Genomic DNA, 20,127 nt, shown 5'->3' on the forward strand with positions numbered 1-20,127 from the left:
TGCCATCAGCCTGTACTGTTGATACCAGGCAGGATGGGTCCATGGACTCATACTGCTTACGCCACTTCCTGACTCTGACATCAGCATGACACAACAGGAACCAGGAGTCGTCGGACCAGGCAATGTTTTTCCACTCCTCAATTGTTCAGTACTGGTGGTCACATGCCCACTGGAGCCACTTCTTCTTGTTTTTAGCTGATAGGAGTGGAACCCGGTGTGGTCGTCTGCTGTAAGTAGCCCGTCCGTGACAAGGACTGACGAGTTGTCAGTTCTGAGATGCGGTTTTTTACACCACTGTTGTTACTGCGCCAATATTTGCCTGTTTCTTGCCATTCTCCTTCGACCTCTCATCAACAAGCTGTTTTCGCCCACAGGACTGGCACTGACTGGATGTTTTGTGTTTGTCGCACCATTCTCTGTAAACCGTAGACACTGTCGTGCGTGAAAAGCCCAGGAGGCCGTCTGTTTCTGAGATACTGGAACCTGTGCGCCTGGCAACGACGATCATACCACGCTCAAATTCACTTAGGTCACTTGGTTTTGCCCATTCTAACGATACCTGTCTGCCTGCTTTATACAGCATGCCACGGCCTCGTGACTCACTGTCTGTAGGAGCGAACTGTTTTAGTGAACGGAGGTGGTGTATTTAATAAACTGAGTAGATGAACATACTGCACAATACTTCCATTTTTAACACACTTTATAGGCACACATAATAATACTATATAATTGACACGTTGCATTGGGTTACACATAGATCAAATGGAGGGTTTCATTCTCCTATCTTTTTCCCCTCCATCTCTCCTACTCTTTTCTTTCTCATTCTCTGTTTCCTATACCGTCCTCGCTCTCTCTCACGCTCTCTCTCACGCTCTCTCTCACGCTCTCTCTCACGCTCTCTCCTCGCTCTCTCACGCTCTCTCCTCGCTCTCTCTCACGCTCTCGCTCGCTCTCTCTCTCACGCACGCTCGCTCTCTCTCTCTCTCACGCTCTCTCTCTCACGCTCTCTCTCTCACGCTCTCTCTCTCACGCTCTCTCCTCGCTCTCTCTCACGCTCTCGCTCGCTCTCTCTCTCACGCACGCTCGCTCTCTCTCTCTTTCTCTCTCTCTCTCTCTCTCTCTCTCTCTCTCTCTCTCTCTCTTATGCTCTCTCCTCACGCTCTCTCTCTCGCTCTCGCCCTCTCCTCGCCCTCTCTCTCTCCAGGTGTGGAGGAAGTGTAAGATGCGTATCTTCACGGTGGCTAATATGGATGACAACAGTATTCAGATGAAGAAGGACTTGCAGATGTTCCTCTACCACCTCCGTCTGGACGCTGAGGTGGAGGTGGTGGAGATGGTGAGTTTACCTGTACACCTCTGGGGCACTGACATGTCCCATTAATAACTGACATGTCCCAGTAATAACTGACATGTCCCAGTAATAACTGACCTGCCCCATTTTAATAACTGACATGTCCCAGTAATAACTGACATGTCCCATTTTAACAACAGACATGTCCCAGTAATAACGGCCATTTCCCATTTTAATAACTGACATGTCCCGGTAATAGCTGGCATGTCCCGGTAATAGCTGGCATGTCCCGGTAATAGCTGGCATGTCCCGGTAATAGCTGGCATGTCCCGGTAATAACTGACATGTCCCTATAGAACCGGTAATAACTGACATGTCCCTATAGAACCGGTAATAACTGACATGTCCCTATAGAACCGGTAATAACTGACATGTCCCTATAGAACCGGTAATAACTGACATGTCCCTATAGAACCGGTAATAACTGACATGTCCCTATAGAACCGGTAATAACTGACATGTCCCGGTAATAACTGACATGTCCCGGTAATAACTGACATGTCCCGGTAATAACTGACATGTCCCGGTAATAACTGACATGTCCCGGTAATAACTGACATGTCCCGGTAATAACTGACATGTCCCTATAGAACCGGTAATAACTGACATGTCCCTATAGAACCGGTAATAACTGACATGTCCCTATAGAACCGGTAATAACTGACATGTCCCTATAGAACCGGTAATAGCTGGCATGTCCCTATAGAACCGGTAATAGCTGGCATGTCCCTATAGAACCAGTAATAACTGACATGTCCCAGTAATAACTGACATGTCCCTATAGAACCGGTAATAACTGACATGTCCCTATAGAACCGGTAATAGCTGGCATGTCCCAGTAATAACTGACATGTCACTATAGAACCGGTAATAACTGACATGTCCCTATAGAACCAGTAATAACTGACATGTCCCTATAGAACCGGTAATAACTGACATGTCCCAGTAATAACTGACATGTCCCTATAGAACCGGTAATAACTGACATGTCCCTATAGAACCGGTAATAACTGACATGTCCCTATAGAACCAATCATAACCCTGCCTTACCCTGCATAATAATGTGTGTGTGTGTGTAAACAGCACGACAGCGACATCTCAGCCTTCACCTATGAGAAGACCCTGGTGATGGAGCAGCGCTCTCAGATGCTGAAACAGATGCAGCTGTCGCGGACGGAGAGGGAGAGAGAGGTAACACCGTCCCCTGTCTGCAGGGCACACTCACTACAACAGTCGGCCTTTAATGGTTCTGTACCAAATGGCACCCTATTCCTTTTATAGGGCACTACTTTTCACCAAGACCTATAGGCTCTGGTCAAAAGGAGTGCACTAAATAGGGCTTAGGGTACCATTTGGTACGTTACCCATGTCAGTGTAGGTATTCTGTTTCTATAAAGAAAGATAGTATAATCTGTTACTGATTTTCAACACCTTCATCAGAAAATGTATGTTATATTCCTTTAGTACTTTTATCTTGAAGGATTTTAATTGCAGTGATCGTGTTATGTGGTTCCATGTCTCTTTCTTGAATGTACTTATAGTGACTTGCAAGTCACTCTTGATGAGACAAAAGTGTGAATAATGCCATTGGAATGTGGGTACATTTCTGACTTGGGTCACATGTTAGCTGTTATTGGTCCCTGGATGTACCCTGACATCATCAATGAGGTTAGAAATCCAGGGTTTTATCTAAGGGAGGTTGTATAAACACAACGTAGATATGTCATTGGGTTGTGGGTATCAGAGCTCTCCTAGCCCCCCCCCCCCCCCCCTTGCCCTACTGTTCGTTGTATGACCTTTGGCCCCCTGTATTGTCTGGCTGCTGATGCGGGGCGACACGGCCCTCAGATTCAGAGTATCACCGACACATCGCGTAGCTCCATCAGGAGGAAGAACCAGACCGGAGCCTCAGGCTCCGAATCTGACCCCAGTCGACAGCTGGAGGACACACAGGAGGACGAGGTAGCCAACACCCCTTAATCTGTAACCCCAACACCCCTTAATCTGTAACCCCAACACCCCTTCATCTGTAACCCCAACACCCCTTCATCTGTAACCCCAACACCCCTTCATCTGTACCCAACACCCCCCATCTGTACCCCAACACCACTGTGACTGCAGGCCCCTACCAACACAGAGACCAGCATCACCATTACCCCCCCAGTCACCAACCCTCAGAGACCAGCATCACCATTACCCCCCAGTCACCAACCCCCAGAGACCAGCATCACCATTACCCCCCCAGTCACCAACCCTCAGAGACCAGCATCACCATTACCCCCCCAGTCACCAACCCCCAGAGACCAGCATCACCATTACCCCCCCAGTCACCAACCCTCAGAGACCAGCATCACCATTACCCCCCCAGTCACCAACCCTCAGAGACCAGCATCACCATTACCCCCCAGTCACCAACCCTCAGAGACCAGCATCACCATTACCCCCCCCAGTCACCAACCCTCAGAGACCAGCATCACCATTACCCCCCAGTCACCAACCCTCAGAGACCAGCATCACCATTACCCCCCAGTCACAACCACCAGAGACCAGCATCACCATTACCCCCCGACACCAACCCTCAGAGACCAGCATCACCATTACCCCCCAGTCACCAACCCTCAGAGACCACGCTTACACAGCCACAGCTGCTAGAAGTCAAGGACCTGAAGTAAGATCTAGTCAAAATGTCCAGTTAAAGTCGCCCCCCCCGGATAGACCCACTATGGTAGATAGTGACTGTGGCTGTGTAGGTTACTCACCGTAGTGGACCTATGGACGTCATGGACTCGCGTCTTTCAGCATGCGTCATTGATCAAGTGCACCGTGGTGTCATCCTTTTGTTTATCTCTCCCTCCTCCGTCCACCCCCCCTCCACCTGGTTCATTCCCTGTGGATCTTCACTCCATCTCAGTGTCATAGCTCCAACTAAAATGTTCTCTCACTCCTTACTAAAGGGCTATTGGCCTGTGTAAAGAACACGTTGCACATCATAGATGTTGGTATGACTGTAACCCTGTATACTTTCCATGTCATTCATGTTTATTGTGATGTAACACGTGTTTTTGCTATGTGTGTTGACTGCATGAGTGGTGTCTTTCTGACTACCAGGTTTGTGGAACTCCATAGTTTAGTCTCTCCCTCTCTATATATATCTCTCTCTCTTCCTCTGTCTCGTTCTTCTTCCGTCTCTCTCTCTCTCTCTGTCACTGTCTTTGTCTTTTGTTCACTCTCGCTCTGTCTCTCTCTCTCATATATAATATATCTGTCTGTCTCTCGGTCTCTCTCTCTCTCTTTCTCTCTGTCTCTTGGTGTGTCTCTGTCTGTCGGTGTGTCTCTGTCTGTCTGTCGGTGTGTCTCTGTCTGTCTGTCGGTGTGTCTCTGTCTGTCTCTCGGTGTGTCTCTGTCTGTCTCTCGGTCTGTCTCTGTCTGTCTCTCTGTCTGTCTCTCGGTGTGTCTCTGTCTGTCTCTTGGTGTCTCTCTGTCTGTCGGTGTCTCTCTGTCTGTGTCTGTCTGTCGGTGTGTCTCTGTCTGTCTGTCTGTCGGTGTGTCTCTGTCTGTCTGTCGGTGTGTCTCTGTCTGTCTCTCGGTGTGTCTCTGTCTGTCTCTCGGTGTGTCTCTGTCTGTCTCTCGGTGTGTCTCTGTCTGTCTCTCGGTGTGTCTCTGTCTGTCGGTGTGTCTCTGTCTGTCGGTGTGTCTCTGTCTCTCGGTGTGTCTCTGTCTGTCTCTGTCTGTCGGTGTGTCTCTGTCTCTCGGGGTGTCTCTGTCTCTCTGTCTGTCGGTGTGTCTCTGTCTGTCGGTGTGTCTCTGTCTGTCGGTGTGTCTCTGTCTGTCGGTGTGTCTCTGTCTGTCGGTGTGTCTCTGTCTCTCGGTGTCTCTCTGTCTCTCGGTGTGTCTCTGTTTGTCTCTCGGTCTCTGTCTGTCGGTCTGTCTCTCTGTCTGTCTCTCTGTCTGTCTGTCTGTCTGTCTCTGTCTGTCGGTCTGTCTCTGTCTGTCTCTCGGTGTGTCTCTTGTCTGTCGGTTTGTCTCTCATCATTTCCATCTCCTTCAGGCCCAGCTGATCCACGACAGAAACACGGCGTCCCATGCCGCGCTCCACGACAAGCCGGACACCGGCCCTGACCGAGTCCACATGACGTGGACAAAGGATAAGTTCCTCTCCGAGCGCAACCGTAACCGCTCCGAGGCCAACATGGGAGTGCGCGACCTCTTCAACATGAAACCGTAAGTTAACCACTATGAACCTCTTATCCTTAATCCTTCCAGATCCAAAATGGAGTAGCCAGTGACTCTTCAGCAAGTATCTCTGTTGTACTGTTAGGACCACCTGTAGAAACCGTCTTTTTTAAATGGTTACACGGCCTGCACAGTGTGTGTTCAGGCTGCGTTGGCATGTTGACTGTGTGTGGGCACATCCAATGCATGGCTGCACCACACAGAGCATCACATCCACCGTTTGGACTAATGACCATCATGTCTTTGTCTCTCTGAACCCACCGTCTCAAAGGGCAGATGGAACGTCTAGTTGAATACACAGCCTAAAATCAAACAAGCACCAACATTATTAGGAAACTACTGGACCTGACCCACAGAGGCCAATAATAGAGAACATACATTTAAAAGGGATAGTTAGTTTGTCCAATTGTTTTTCCCACCTCTTGACTACAGTACATTACAGTAGATACACCAGGGGTTTCTGTTTAGCTGTGCTACAGTAGATACACCAGGGGTTTCTGTTTAGCTGTGCTACAGTAGATACACCAGGGGTGTCTGTGTTTAGCTGTGCTACAGTAGATACACCAGGGGTGTCTGTGTTTAGCTGTGCTACAGTAGATACACCAGGGGTGTCTGTGTTTAGCTGTGCTACAGTAGATACACCAGGGGTTTCTGTTTAGCTGTGCTACAGTAGATACACCAGGGGTATCTGTTTAGCTGTGCTACAGTAGATACACCAGGGGTTTCTGTTTAGCTGTGCTACAATAGATACACCAGGGGTGTCTGTGTTTAGCTGTGCTACAGTAGATACACCAGGGGTGTCTGTGTTTAGCTGTGCTACAGTAGATACACCAGGGGTGTCTGTGTTTAGCTGTGCTACAGTAGATACACCAGGGGTGTCTGTGTTTAGCTGTGCTACAGTAGATACACCAGGGGTGTCTGTGTTTAGCTGTGCTACAGTAGATACACCAGGGGTGTCTGTGTTTAACTGTGCTACAGTAGATACACCAGGGGTGTCTGTGTTTAGCTGTGCTACAGTAGATACACCAGGGGTGTCTGTGTTTAGCTGTGCTACAGTAGATACACCAGGGGTGTCTGGAAAGTGTCTAAGCCTGTTTGTTGTTTTGTCTCGTTTTCCTCCTTCTAGAGAGTGGGAGAGTCTGTAAGTCACATTTCATTTTGCCATAGGCTGTGTGCATGTGTATGCTTGTTGCTCTGTAACAGTAGTCATTTTCTGTGTCCTTCATCTTGTTTACATCTTGTTTACCTCCCAGCCATATCCCATTCCTCCCAACATTTGTCTCGTAAACTGGAAGGACCTCCCTAGAGTTAGACTGGAAGGACCTCCCTAGAGTTAAACTGGAAGGACCTCCCTAGAGTTAGACTGGAAGGACCTCCCTAGAGTTAAACTGGAAGGATCTCCCTAGAGTTAAACTGGAAGGACCTCCCTAGAGTTAAACTGGAAGGACCTCCCTAGAGTTAAACTGGAAGGACCTCCCTAGAGTTAAACTGGAAGGACCTCCCTAGAGTTAAACTGGAAGGACCTCCCTAGAGTTAAACTGGAAGGACCTCCCTAGAGTTAAACTGGAAGGACCTCCCTAGAGTTAAACTGGAAGGACCTCCCTAGAGTTAAACTGGAAGGACCTCCCTAGAGTTAAACTGGAAGGACCTCCCTAGAGTTAAACTGGAAGGACCTCCCTAGAGTTAAACTGGAAGGACCTCCCTAGAGTTAAACTGGAAGGACCTCCCTAGAGTTAAACTGGAAGGACCTCCCTAGAGTTAAACTGGAAGGACCTCCCTAGAGTTAAACTGGAAGGACCTCCCTAGAGTTAAACTGGAAGGACCTCCCTAGAGTTAATTGGCATGGGATCACATCATGTTATGTAGCGAGTGCAACCAAAAAGTGCGCTTTCCATACACAGACTGAAGTCAGAGCAAACAATACTGTCAACGCCTTATTGTTTAGTATAGGGACCAGATCCAAAGACTATCAGGGGTTCAAAATCCATTTCAATTGGTAATTACAATCAGTCTGATATTGTCCTTACACTGTCAAATCTCAACTGGATGGAAACAGCCGTTTTTTGGAAGTGCCTCATTGTTTTAGTGATGTGTTTATTCAGCTTCATGCCATTCATATCATGCTCTGCATTTTTTTTTACTTTGCTGTTTGCTATAACTCAAGAAGGGCTTTTCAATATTGCACCCAATATCATATTGAACTGGTCAATTAAAGAACAAGTTGAATACTGGAGTGCTGTGTATACAACACAGTATTATACTGAAGCAATAAGTTCCAAGGTGTGGTATATGCCCAATATACCACGGCTCAGGGCTGTTCTTAGTCACAACGCATCTCAGAGTGCCTGGACACAGCCCTTAGCCTTGGCCATATATCACAAAACCCCGAGGTGCCTTATTGCTATTATAAGGTGGTTACCAACGTAATTAGAGCAGTAAAAATACATGTTTTGTCATACCAGTGGCATACGGTCTGATATACCATGGCTGTCAACCAATCAGCATTCGGAATATTTCATACCCACAGGCTTACCCATTGTGTTAGTCAGTACACCAGGCCCCTCCTGCCACGGCTGCTGTGTGAAGTATGACGCTGCTTTGACTACCATCCTGATCTCTAATTCAGAGTGTAATGATAACGCTGAAGGCTTCGCTATCATAACCACCAGCGGTCCTGCTTTATTTCCTGCTTTATGTCCTGCTTCGTGTCCTCATCTCTGTGTTTAAAGGCTACCAATCTCACGACACAAACTGTATTTGCTCAATATTATCAAGAAGTGTTTTATCAATCATCACTGAATGCTTAGTTTTTTTACAAAATCACATTTTCTTACCAATATTTAGTGTCAAGTGAGAACAATGACAGATTTTTAGATGAGCTGTTGTTTGTTGAGTCATAATTTTAGACCACGTTTACGCAAACTTTTGCCTGAATTATACATTGATGACGTACATGGAGGATCACTGGTCAAAGTTGGAGTTGAGCGTCGTATTTCTAGTAAGGATTCAATGTCAATATTAGAAAAATCAGGGTCAAAGGTTAGTGGTCAGGGTTGAGTTGTGTTCAGCCTGCTCTCTTCACTGTCACCATTGTGTGGTATAGGAACCAGTCCAACGTGCGCCGGATGCACACTGCGGTCAAGCTGAATGAGGTGGTGGTGAACAGGTCCCAAGGAGCTCACCTGGTCCTGCTCAACATGCCGGGACCGCCCAAAAACAGAGGGGGTGACGAGAACTGTATCCTTTTTAAAGACAAATGTCTGTTTTATTCAACTTTGACTATTTATGTCAGTAGAATTGTGCATTGTTTAGTTGGACATGTTTACCCAGAGTTAACTTCAAATGCATCGTCATCAGCGATCTGACAAGGTTGAGGATGATCTCTTTGCAAAGGTTGTTTAGTTGTTAATAGTTGAGTTGTATCTCGAACTGTATGTGTCGAACTGCTTTGCTTTATCTTGGCCAGGTCACAGTTGTAAATGAGAACTTGTTCTCAACTAGCCTACCTGGTTAAATAAAGATGAAATAAAATTAAAAATAAAATCTTTTAAAATATATTATAGCTTTACAGCTGATGCGCTCCCCTTGCCAGTCACGTGACCTGTATCCACCCCTGTCATGTCATGTGACTGGTTTCTTCCTTGACCCCTGGCCTCTCAGACATGGAGTTCCTGGAGGTTCTGCTTGAGGGTCTCAACCGGGTCCTCCTGGTCCGCGGGGGCGGCCGCGAGGTCATCACTATCTACTCTTAAACGCTCGTTCCCACGAAATGGCGTGCACGGGCCACGGCAATAGGTGGCATTTTAGGGAGAAATACTCCTTTGGGTTGCTGTGGGATTGTAGGAGGGGGTGGGCCATGGTATTGGACAGAGAACTTCATGACCTCGGAAGGGACGACCAATCAGAGTTGTGTGATAGCATCGCCCTGATTCGTGGAGAGAGCACAGGTGTCCTGGGGCCTGCCTATCACGCCGAGCGACTGAAGGATACAGCATTCATACACTTTAACTTTTAATTTTACACGTGTTGATGTTTATTGTTCAGATTTTCTTATTCCCTCCTCACTCTCTGTCTCTGTGTGTTTTGAGTTGTCATGTATGTTCATGGTAATTGTGTACCATGGGCCCTAGTCATGTGTAATGCACTATGTAGGGAATCATCATTTAGTTTGTCCTCATTTTGGTTCAATTTGATGTCAACCGGCTGCCTCTTAAGGTATCTCTCAGCTCAGAAATCCATCTCCTATGAACCCTGAAATAGATGAATATTTCCTGGTCCATCTAATATCTGTATGAACTAAATAGAAACATTTTAACCTGGAATAATATGCTTCGGTGAATCGTTGCAGTATCCTAGCCCACAGCAGATCTCTGTTCGAGTGGATGGAGGTGGCAAGTCCAAAACAAAGCTTACTTTTATTTCAAATCTGTCCCACACATGAAGTTGTTGCTATAGCTTTCCTGAGCTCCATTGTCCCTTGATTATTAAAGGTGGGGTCATATTAGGAGCTCTTCCGTACTACCGGTACACTCTTATTCATCTGAATCTACTCGCAGAGGAGTTCTGTCAACCTCACTTCCAATTGAGGAAGTTAGGAGGTTTAGCTCGTAAGTGGATGGCTCCACTAGGTTGGACTAGGGTTCATTCATTTATTTCAATTGTCAAGGGATTAATTGTTAATGTTGCTTGTGCTAATTGTCGGCTCGTTGTTGTTGAGTGCAGCACAAAGTCTGAAAGAGGTGTGTGTGTGTGTGTGTGTGTGTGTGGCGGGGGGCTTTGGCAAGGGATAGGCCAAGGATTTGGTTGTGCAATAGATGCTGTTGATGTGGTGACTTGCAGACATCTCACTAAGCCCTGAGACACTGAAGGTGGTCCACCTTGCCTGGGATGTCTCCTGAATGGACCCTGTGGTATTGGCTCTGTAGCATTGGTCAAAGCCCCCCAAGTACAGCCGTTGCATTGGGAAGATAGCCATACTATATAATATTGTGTTTAGCCCTTGCTGACTATATATTACACACAGTACACCGTATTAATCATATTTATATAAAGATTCACAAAGTTGCGTTTTATTGGAAATCGTATTCAAGGGTTGAGTTACTGAAAACATGCTGTCTCTTAGAGAAATCATATAGGACAGATGTGGGGGCCATAGGATGTGGGGGCCATAGAAACCAGCTGATCACACTGTTCAATGGCAGGATTTGTTCTCCTATTATTTGTATGCTTAGTCTCTAGGTTTCATGTCAGCTGACCCCGATGAATCATTTTGACTTTGTATGGGGAAAAAGAGTGCCAAATAGACTGATGTGAAAGTAAATGTTTTGTGCACGCGTTAACAGACGAAGGTGCTTGTAGGGCGGGGCGGCCAAGATCACCTTTAATTTGTAAATACATTATAAGGTATTATAATCACTTAATTATTTTGATTTGGAAACAGATTTACACACATTTGAACACAAATTATTAGCTAAAAGAACATTTTGAGTTTCTGGTTACAAAATTGAAAAGGCACTCGCACATCTGAGCTCTCTTTGTTGCAGGTGCATGGTAACATTTGAATAAGATGAGGGGGGAAAAAGAGAGCTCTGACGAAGGACTTGAGGCCGATACGTAAAGCTTAATAAAGAGCAGTGATGCCAACGAGCAGTATGCAGGTTCCTAGTTACAAAATGACTTCCTTGTAGGCTGCATATTAACAGTAGAGGCAATGGCATCTGTGATTTCTAGGGCACATGTAGGCTACTTCTATAGGCAACTGGCACCAGATATAGGAAACTATTGGGACAAAGGAAGGAATCACTCCCCTAACTCCTGTATATACCTCCGCATTTTATTTTGAACTTTTTTGTAGCTGTGTAGTATTTTGTAACCAGAACATTGTATTTTTCAACAGTATGTCTCAATGAGTGTCTCTGTTGTTGTAGAGTCCACCATCAGTTAGACAATGTTGTGTCTAGTAGTCGTAGTGTCTGTCTGCACTTAACAGTTACGTTATACCTGACTCTGTGACTTTTCAGGACTGGAGTCTTGTGATTTTAAGGAGGGGTGGGGGTTATATGTCAAGACGTTTGCAGGTATGTTTGTGTTTTTTCCTAACCCATTGGAAACACAACATGGACAAGGTTTTTGAAGACCTCTGCTTGGACTGGTGGAGATTTCACAGAAAGGATTTTATAGGAGCCAGTTGGAGAATGGGTTATGTTACTAATATGATTTTAAGTTCATTTAACATGTTTTATTATTTTAAGGTTTCTAGCCCCCAAAGATCAAATCTTTGAGTCTGATATGAAATATCACGTTGTTAATAGTGTAAAAAACCTTAGAGGACACAAAGCTAAGGCTTCTGGGTAACTGCATAGGACGTGTAAGCAGCATATGTTCCACCAATCTGGTTTAAGTGACGAGAGAATGTAATCTACCTCGAGGTGAATACCGTGGAGGCTTGTCAAAGGAGAATTAACCTGTTCGAATCGTTTTCTTTTTTTTTTCTCTGTAAATGGTAACCATTTTTTATATGAAGCGATTCCAAGCGATTGAGGAGTGAGCCTCCGCTCATTCTGAGGGAGAAGCAGTGCATCCACGTGTGGTGGTACTGCTGCTGCTGTCCAGCTTAGTGGATACACGTCACAGACTCTAGTAGGAAGTCACTTGTGGGCATACACGTAGTGGAGGGTAGCCCTTTTAAATTGTATCTGTGCCTCTGAGTAAATATAAATAAAAGTGCTGAATTATGTCAGAACTGTATAGCCTACTGTGTCATTTTGTTAGGTTTGTCATTGCATAAAAATATTTATTTCAGCAGGGTAATATCTCCTATTTCAACATAATCCTGGGCTACATTGTTGGATGTAGTGTTGAGCTATACAGTATATTCTGTTGAGATAAATACAGTATATTGTGTAGAATATACAGTGCATTTGGAAAATATTCAGACTCCTTGACTTTTTACACATTTTGTTACGTTACAGCCTTATTCTAAAATTGTCCCTCATCAATCTACACACAATACCCCATAATGACAAAGCAAAAAACAGGTTTATAAATGTGTGCAAATGTATTCAAAATTTTAAAAAACACCTTATTTACATAAGTAGTCAGACCCTTTGCTGTGAGACTCGAAATTGAGCTTAGATGCATCCTGTTTACATTGATCATCCTTGAGATGTTTCTACAACTTGATTGTAGTCCACCTGTGGTAAATTCAATTGATTGGACATGAGTTCAATAAAAGGTTAAATAAAACAAATTTGGAAAGGCACACACCTGTCTATATAAAGGTCCCACAGTTGACAGCTTGGTTTTTGCTCTGACATTTACTATGAGGTCGAAGGAAATGTCCGTAGAGCTCTTGACAGGATTGTGTCGAGGTACAGATCTAGGGAAGGGCACCAAAGAAATTCTGCATCTTTGAAGGTCCCCAAGAACACAGTGGCCTCAATCATTCTGCCCCTGAACAAGGCAGTTAACCCACTGTTCCTAGGCCATCATTGAAAATAAGAATTTGTTCTTAACTGACTTGCTTAGTTAAATAAAGGTGTAAAAAATATATATATATTCTTAAATGGAAGAAGTTTGGAACCTCCAAAAACCAAAGGTTCATTATGTTAAATTGACCGCAGGATAGGTATGCAGTATATTGTTATATTGAGAAGTGTCACATAAATGCATCTACTTACATAAGTGATATGAAGGCTCTATTGTTTTAAAGGCATCTTTATTAATGTAACTGGTCCCATCATATTGCATCTGTCATATGGGGGTATAACATTGTAGAATCTCTCCACCAGGGGGCAGCCAACGAGAGAGTGAGAGAGAGCTGTAGAGTCCATCACATGACTTGCCCTTCCTCACAGAGCTCATGGAGATGCTGCATGTTTGCAATCATATAGGAATCTCAGGGAGCTTCCTCTAGTAACCCCATATGTTATAGTATTAAAGTGAACGCGTAAGTAGGTGTGAATTGCTGAATAGAAACAAGGGTTATAAAGATGCACCTTCTATAGCCTCCTGAATGACCTTTTATCTGGTTTAACAAGACCGTAGTGTTAAAGTAGTGCCCTCTGTGTGACCCTTTCTGACCTTAGTCAACTCTGATACGTACTGCTGAATTGCAGTTTAATTTAGTGTTGGCATTAAACACCCCTGTTGTTTAGCAGGAAGGACCTCCTCAGTGAATTTTATTTAAAAAATGTAAACATTTAAGATAAAACTATCCTAAATATAATCACGTCACCAAATAATTTATTAAAACACACTATTTTGCAAAGAATGTCTACAGTAGCCTCAACAGTACTCTGTAGGGTAGCCCCATGGTGTCGCCGGAGGACAGCTAGCTTCTGTACATTGACTTCAATACAAAACCTAGGAGGCTCATGGTTCTCACCCCCTTCCATAGACTTACACAGTAATTATGACAACTTCCGGAGGATGTCCTCCAACCTATCAGAGCTCTTGCAGCATGAACTGACATGTTGTCCAATCAAAGGATCAGAGAATGGATCTAGTACTGAAAGCATAGGATACCTCTAGCTAGCACTGCTGTGTATAACATGTGGTGAGTAGTTGACTCAAGGAGAGAGAGAGAGACAATATTTTAACCGTTTTTAACAAATTAATTTCTTCCAAAATTAAGGAAAAGCAAGATACATAGAGAGAGAGAGATGTCATTTTTTCCCCCTTCAGTTTCACTTACTTAGCTAGCAAATGCAACTAGCTAGTTTAGCCTACTAAGACACCCTGCTCAAACAGAGGGATGCTATGTTAGCTAGCTGGTTATAACAGAGGGATGCTATGTTAGCTAGCTGTTATAACAGAGGGATGCTATGTTAGCTAGCTGGCTCTGACAATCCAACACAACACTGGAACTCTTCCAAGTCAAGGTTTGCTTTTAGTTTTACTAATTTATTGCCACCGGGGCCTACCGGTGTAACTGCTTACTGACTATACACTAATGTTACTGCATGATTGTAGTGGGTTTACTAACGAGTTAGTTCTAATGGCTATGCTGATTATGACATTACTTTAGCTAATATGGTGAGAAGGAATACAACTTGGCTGTGTGTTTACGTGTGATCAGGGGTGTATTCATTCCGCCAATTCTTAAACGGAAAAAATGGGGATAAACATACTTGAATTTGAGTATCATGTAGTAGCCTAAACCTATTGATGTTACATTGAAATGAGTGAATATGATTGACAGTCATCCAATATGCTGTAAAAGAACTAAGGCCATGCTCATGAAAAGAAATCGTCCTCCCATCTTAAACGGCACTGACCACCACTGATTTCAGTGCATATTCCATCTTGCTCTTGCTAACATATAAATACTCATTTCGGAACTTGTATTTGTGTACTTCGAGTGTTCTATGTACATTTATGAGTATTCATACAATATATAAAACACGAGTTTTATATAACAAGTCAGAGGAATTTTGTTACAGTACAATCCCGACAAGCCGTTGGTGCTGTAAAGCTCTATAGGTCCTTCTGATCAGGGCCGGCCTGGGTCTCAACTCGCTGGTGACAGTTACAATAGTAGAATACACACGGTGAAATTTGGTAGTGCATCAGCAGATTTCCTCTTATACCAGTCACTGACAGTCACTCAATTAGCCCATGTCAACTACATTTTTTTTTAGATTGGTAAGTTAGTCTCTAGTCAGCTATCTGAAAAATACAAATTATCCACTGCCAATAGAGGGGCCACTTAAAGAATGTGCCTGCAAGGTGCCACCCCAGCCCTGCCTCTGAACGTAAACAGGAAATGACATATAAAAGATGCTGCATATAGTCTGGTACTAATTATTTGACATCCTATTCAGTGTCCATTAGTAGCTCTCCCCTGACAGTATAGGCTGAGGCGACACAGTAACCATCTGCCATTATGACCAAGTCTATAAGCATCATACCTAAGGAATGGTGCAGGGAGGGCAAGGAACGTGTCTCGTGTGAGCTACTGGCTTACACAAGGTTGCAAGAGGGAAAGGCTTTTTTTATCAGGGACGATAGATCGGTGGGGGTTCTCCATGTCACTATGATTAACCTGACGGCAGAGGATGAGGTCTTGTATCTGTGTGTTGTATCACTTTACAGGAAAGACGGCTACCACCACTTTATCTCTATGTCAAACCAGGGGAAGGTTTTGGTGTGTGTGTGTGTGTGTGTGTGGTGACACTCCTATTTTGTCATGTTGATGGACAGGGAAAATGTTTACAGTAGATTCAGGCTTCCAGACTAACACTCTCTATCCTCAGTAGGTCCCAAGGAGAGCCATGGTAAGTCGTTGCCCTCGTCCCTACCTCGGTGCCTCTTGTCACTCCTCCTAGCCAGACAGACAGACAGACAGAAACCCCAGTCACATTCTGCCCGGTCACATAGCAGGACGTGACTGCCATCTTCAGCAAATCAACAGCACGAGCATTGAATTAAATTAGAGAGCGAACAGAGAAAGAGAGACAGAAGACATACCAGAAGTGTGTTGCAATGTTATTCAGTCTGTTTGTGATACTGTGTCACACAGACACACACACAGATGACTCACCTTGGCATGAGCCTGCTGGCCTCACTTTTGACTTGAACACTTCTTGCTCAGACATGAGAATGGGTAGTCATGGTGACTGTGAAGCTCCACATAGCCTATGTGGAATGTGTTGGTCTCTGTTACTGTAAGTGGGTTAAAACAAGCCAGTGCTTGTAAACCATGTCCCTTACTAGTCCCATGTCCTTCCTATACCTAGAGGATCGTATGGACGCTCACCAGATGGATTCTCTTTGCCATCCTGCAAGCCTGCACTGTGGCTGCTTCAAGGTGGAGAAGGGAGATAAATGCATAGTGACCCCAAGCCCTGTAACCCCTCACTCCGAAGTTGAATTGCCCTTAATAACCGCTGGTCCAGAGTCAGATATTCTTCTGTCCCCATAAGATTAAGGGTTTGGATTGGGGTTATGATAATCTGATCCTAGATCTGTGGTTCGAGGCAAATTCTCAAGTTCTTCTTCCACTGGATCAGGAAAGAACCAGAACTTTGGCCTTGAATGACCTTTGACCTCCTACGTTATATGAATAGTCAGCACAAGCTGGGCAAAGTACCGCCACGGTTTGCGCTGTTGTTTACCGAATCAATGGCACACTGACGGATAATACATGTGGCTCATCCCACCAAGTCCACTGACGTTAGAAAATGAATGGAAGATATGTAGTGTACACTGACACAACATGCTGAAGCCTAAACTAACCATCTGTATATTGACTTATTAGACTAACTTATTCAGCTTTCTCCATTCAGTGTATATTGACTTATTAGACTAACTTATTCAGCTTTCTCCATTCAGTGTATATTGACTTATTAGACTAACTTATTCAGCTTTCTCCATTCAGTGTATATTGACTTATTAGACTAACTTATTCAGCTTTCTCCATTCAGTGTATATTGACTTATTAGGCTAACTTATTCAGCTTTCTCCATTCAGTGTATATTGACTTATTAGGCTAACTTATTCAGCTTTCTCCATTCAGTGTATATTGACTTATTAGACTAACTTATTCAGCTTTCTCCATTCAGTGTATATTGACTTATTAGGCTAACTTATTCAGCTTTCTCCATTCAGTGAATTGATTTGATTGTTGATGTTGACTTGTGTCAGTTGTACAGCTTGTCAGTTCAACAGAGTTGTGGTAACACTATGCAGAATCTGCCATAGAAGACTGATCTGCCTCACCGCTCTGCCCAGTAGGCCTAGGAATAACTGTCAGATCATTTCAGCGTGAGTAGCTGTGAAATAAGGCGAACTGACAGAATTCAGGAGAGGACTTCCCGCTGTGAAGTTTACACGCGTGTTCACACTCTGAAAAGATGTCTAGGAGCATTGCAATGTTACAGCGACCTCTATCACGATGACATTCAAATCCTCACTGCTACCAGGGCTTTGTTCTACGCTGCAGAATTCAAAGTAGCTCAAGTCATAAGATATGACTGCTACCAATGACGTTCCAAGCTTTATCCCTTTTGTTCGCAGACATAAGTATATAAAATATGTAGCCCTGTGTCATGTGGAGAAGTTTCCTCATTCGAGAACCTATTGTTTTTTGATAAGCTTTCTCCTCCTTCTAAAAATGTGTCTACCGCTTCATTAACTAAACAACTGCTAGAACACTTACCAATTCTTTATATTCACAGTGTAGGTTGGAAAAAGTATTTGAACCCCTAGGCTAAATACTTCTCCAAAAGCTAATTGGAGTCAGGAGTCAGCTAACCTGGAGTCCAATCAAGGAGACGAGATTGGAGATGTTGGTTAGAGTTGCCCTGCACTATAAAAAAACTCACACAATATGAGTTTGCTATTCACACGAAGCATTGCCTGATGTGAACCATGCCTCGAACCAAAGAGATCTCAGAAGACCCAAGATTAAGAATGGTTGACTTGCATAAAGCTGGAAAGGGTAACAAAAGTATCGCTAAAAGCCTTGATGTTCATCAGTCCACTGTAAGACAAATTGTCAATAAATGGAGAACGTTCAGCACTGTTGCTACTCTCCCTAGGAGTGGCCGTCCTGCAAAGATGACTGCAAGAGCACAGTGCAGAATGCTCAATGAGGTTAAGAAGAATCTTATCGTCAGCTAAAGACTTAGAGAAATCTCTGGAACATGCTAGCATCTCTGTTGACGAGTCTACGATACGTAAAACACTAAACAAGAATGGTGTTCATGGGAGGACACCACAGAAGAAGCCACTGCTGTCCAAAAAAAACATTGCTGCACATCTGAAGTTCGTAAAAGAGCATCTGGATGTTCCACAGCGCTACTGGCAAAATATTCTGTGGACAGATGAAACTAAAGTTGAGTTGTTTGGAAGGAACACACAACACTAAGTGTGGAGAAAAAAAAGCACAGCACACAAACATCAAACCCTCATCCCAACTGTAAAGTATTGTGAAGGGAGCGTCATGGTTTGGAGCTGCTTTGCTGCCTCAGGGCCTGGACAGCTTGCTATCATGTTTATCAAGACATTTTTCAGGAGAATGTAAGGCTATCAGTCTGCCAATTTGAAGCTCAACAGAAGTTAGGTGATGCAACAGGACAACGACCCAAAACACAGAAGTAAATCAACAAAAGAATGGCTTCATCAGAAGAAAATACGCTTTCTGGAGTGGACCAGTCAGAGTCCTGACCTCAACCCGATTGAGATGCTGTGGCATGACCTCGAGAGCGGTTCACACCAGACATCCCAAGAATATTGCTGACCTGAAACAGTTTTGTAAAGAGGAATGGTCCAAAATTCCTCCTGACTGTTGTGCAGGTCTGATCTGCAACTACAGAAAACGTTTGGTTGAGGTTATTGCTGCCAAAGGAGGGTCAACCAGTTATTAAAACCAAGGGTTCACATACTTTTCCACCCTGCACTGCGAATGTTTACACGGTGTGTTCAATAAAGACATGAAAGCGTATAATTTTTTGTGCGTTATTAGTTTAAGCAGATTATTTGTCTGTTGTGACTTAGATGAAGATCAGATCAAATTTCATGACCAATTTATGCAGAAGTCCGGGTAATTCCAAAGGGTTCACATACTTTTTCTTGCCAATGAAAAAAGTATTTCAACCCTTTACTCAGTACTTTGTTGAAGCATCTTTGGCAGTGATTACAGTCTTGAGTTTTCTTGGGTATGATGCTACAAGCTTGGCACACCTGTATTTGGGGAGATTCTCTCATTCTTCTCTGCAGATCCTCAAGCTCTGTCAGGTTTGATGGGGAGCGTTGCTGCATAGCTATTTTCAGGTCTCTCCAGATATGTTAGATCGGGTTCAAGTCCGGGCTCTGGCTCGGCCACTCAAGGACATTCAGAGACTTGCCCCGAAGCCACTCGTGCGTTGTCTTGGCTGTGTACTTAGGGTCATTGTCCTGTTGGAAGGTGAACCTTCGCCCCAGTCTGAGGTCCTGAGTGCTCTGGAGCAGGTTTTCATCAAGGATCTCTCTGTACTTTGATCCGTTCAGCTTGGCCTCGATCCTGACTAGTCTCCCAGTTCCTGCCCCTGAAAAACATCCCTACAGCATGATGCTGCCACCACCATGCTTCACCTTAGGGCTGGTGCCAGGTTTCCTCCAGACGAGACACTTGGCATTCAGGCCAAAGAGTTCCATTTTTGTTTCATCAGACCAAAGAATCTTGTTTCTCATTGTCTGAGAGTCCTTAGGTGCCTTTTGGCAAACTCTAGGTAGGTTGTCATGTGCTTTTTACTGAGGAGTGGCTTCCGTCTGGTCACTACCATAAAGGCCTGATTGGTGGAGTGCTGCAGAGATGGTTGTCCTTCCAGAAGGTTCTCCCATCTCCACAGAGTAACTCTGGAGCTCTGTCAGAGTGACCATCGGGTTCTTGGTCACCTCCCTGAACAAGGCCCTTCTCCCCCTGATTGCTCAGTTTGGCCAGGCGGCCAGCTCTAAGAAGAGTCTTGGTGGTTCCAAACTTCTTCCATTTAAGAATGATGGAGGTCACTGTGTTCTTGGGGACCTTCAATGCTGCAAAAATGTGTTGGTACCTTTCCCCA

General features: G+C 44.4%; 1 protein-coding gene across 6 annotated transcripts in view; it reads left to right on the forward strand.

Annotated features, from left to right (window-relative positions):
• Positions 1-12,329, forward strand: part of LOC106603998 (solute carrier family 12 member 7) — a 141,868-nt gene extending 129,539 nt beyond the window's left edge. For 3 of the 6 annotated variants that reach the window (XM_045702779.1, XM_045702781.1, XM_045702783.1), the window contains exons 20-26: positions 1,205-1,336; positions 2,435-2,542; positions 3,200-3,313; positions 5,400-5,572; positions 6,711-6,725; positions 8,688-8,821; positions 9,245-12,329. In XM_045702779.1, the coding sequence (XP_045558735.1) occupies positions 1,205-1,336; positions 2,435-2,542; positions 3,200-3,313; positions 5,400-5,572; positions 6,711-6,725; positions 8,688-8,821; positions 9,245-9,336 (768 nt within the window). In that variant the 3' untranslated portion in view covers positions 9,337-12,329. The remainder of the gene's footprint in view (positions 1-1,204; positions 1,337-2,434; positions 2,543-3,199; positions 3,314-5,399; positions 5,573-6,710; positions 6,726-8,687; positions 8,822-9,244) is intronic. The other 3 variants (XM_045702780.1, XM_045702782.1, XM_045702785.1) reach the window with 3 other exon arrangements.
• Positions 12,330-20,127: the final 7,798 nt, after the last annotated feature.

Source organism: Salmo salar, chromosome ssa19 (assembly GCF_905237065.1).
Source record: "Salmo salar chromosome ssa19, Ssal_v3.1, whole genome shotgun sequence".
Classification (NCBI taxonomy): Eukaryota; Metazoa; Chordata; class Actinopteri; order Salmoniformes; family Salmonidae; genus Salmo; species Salmo salar.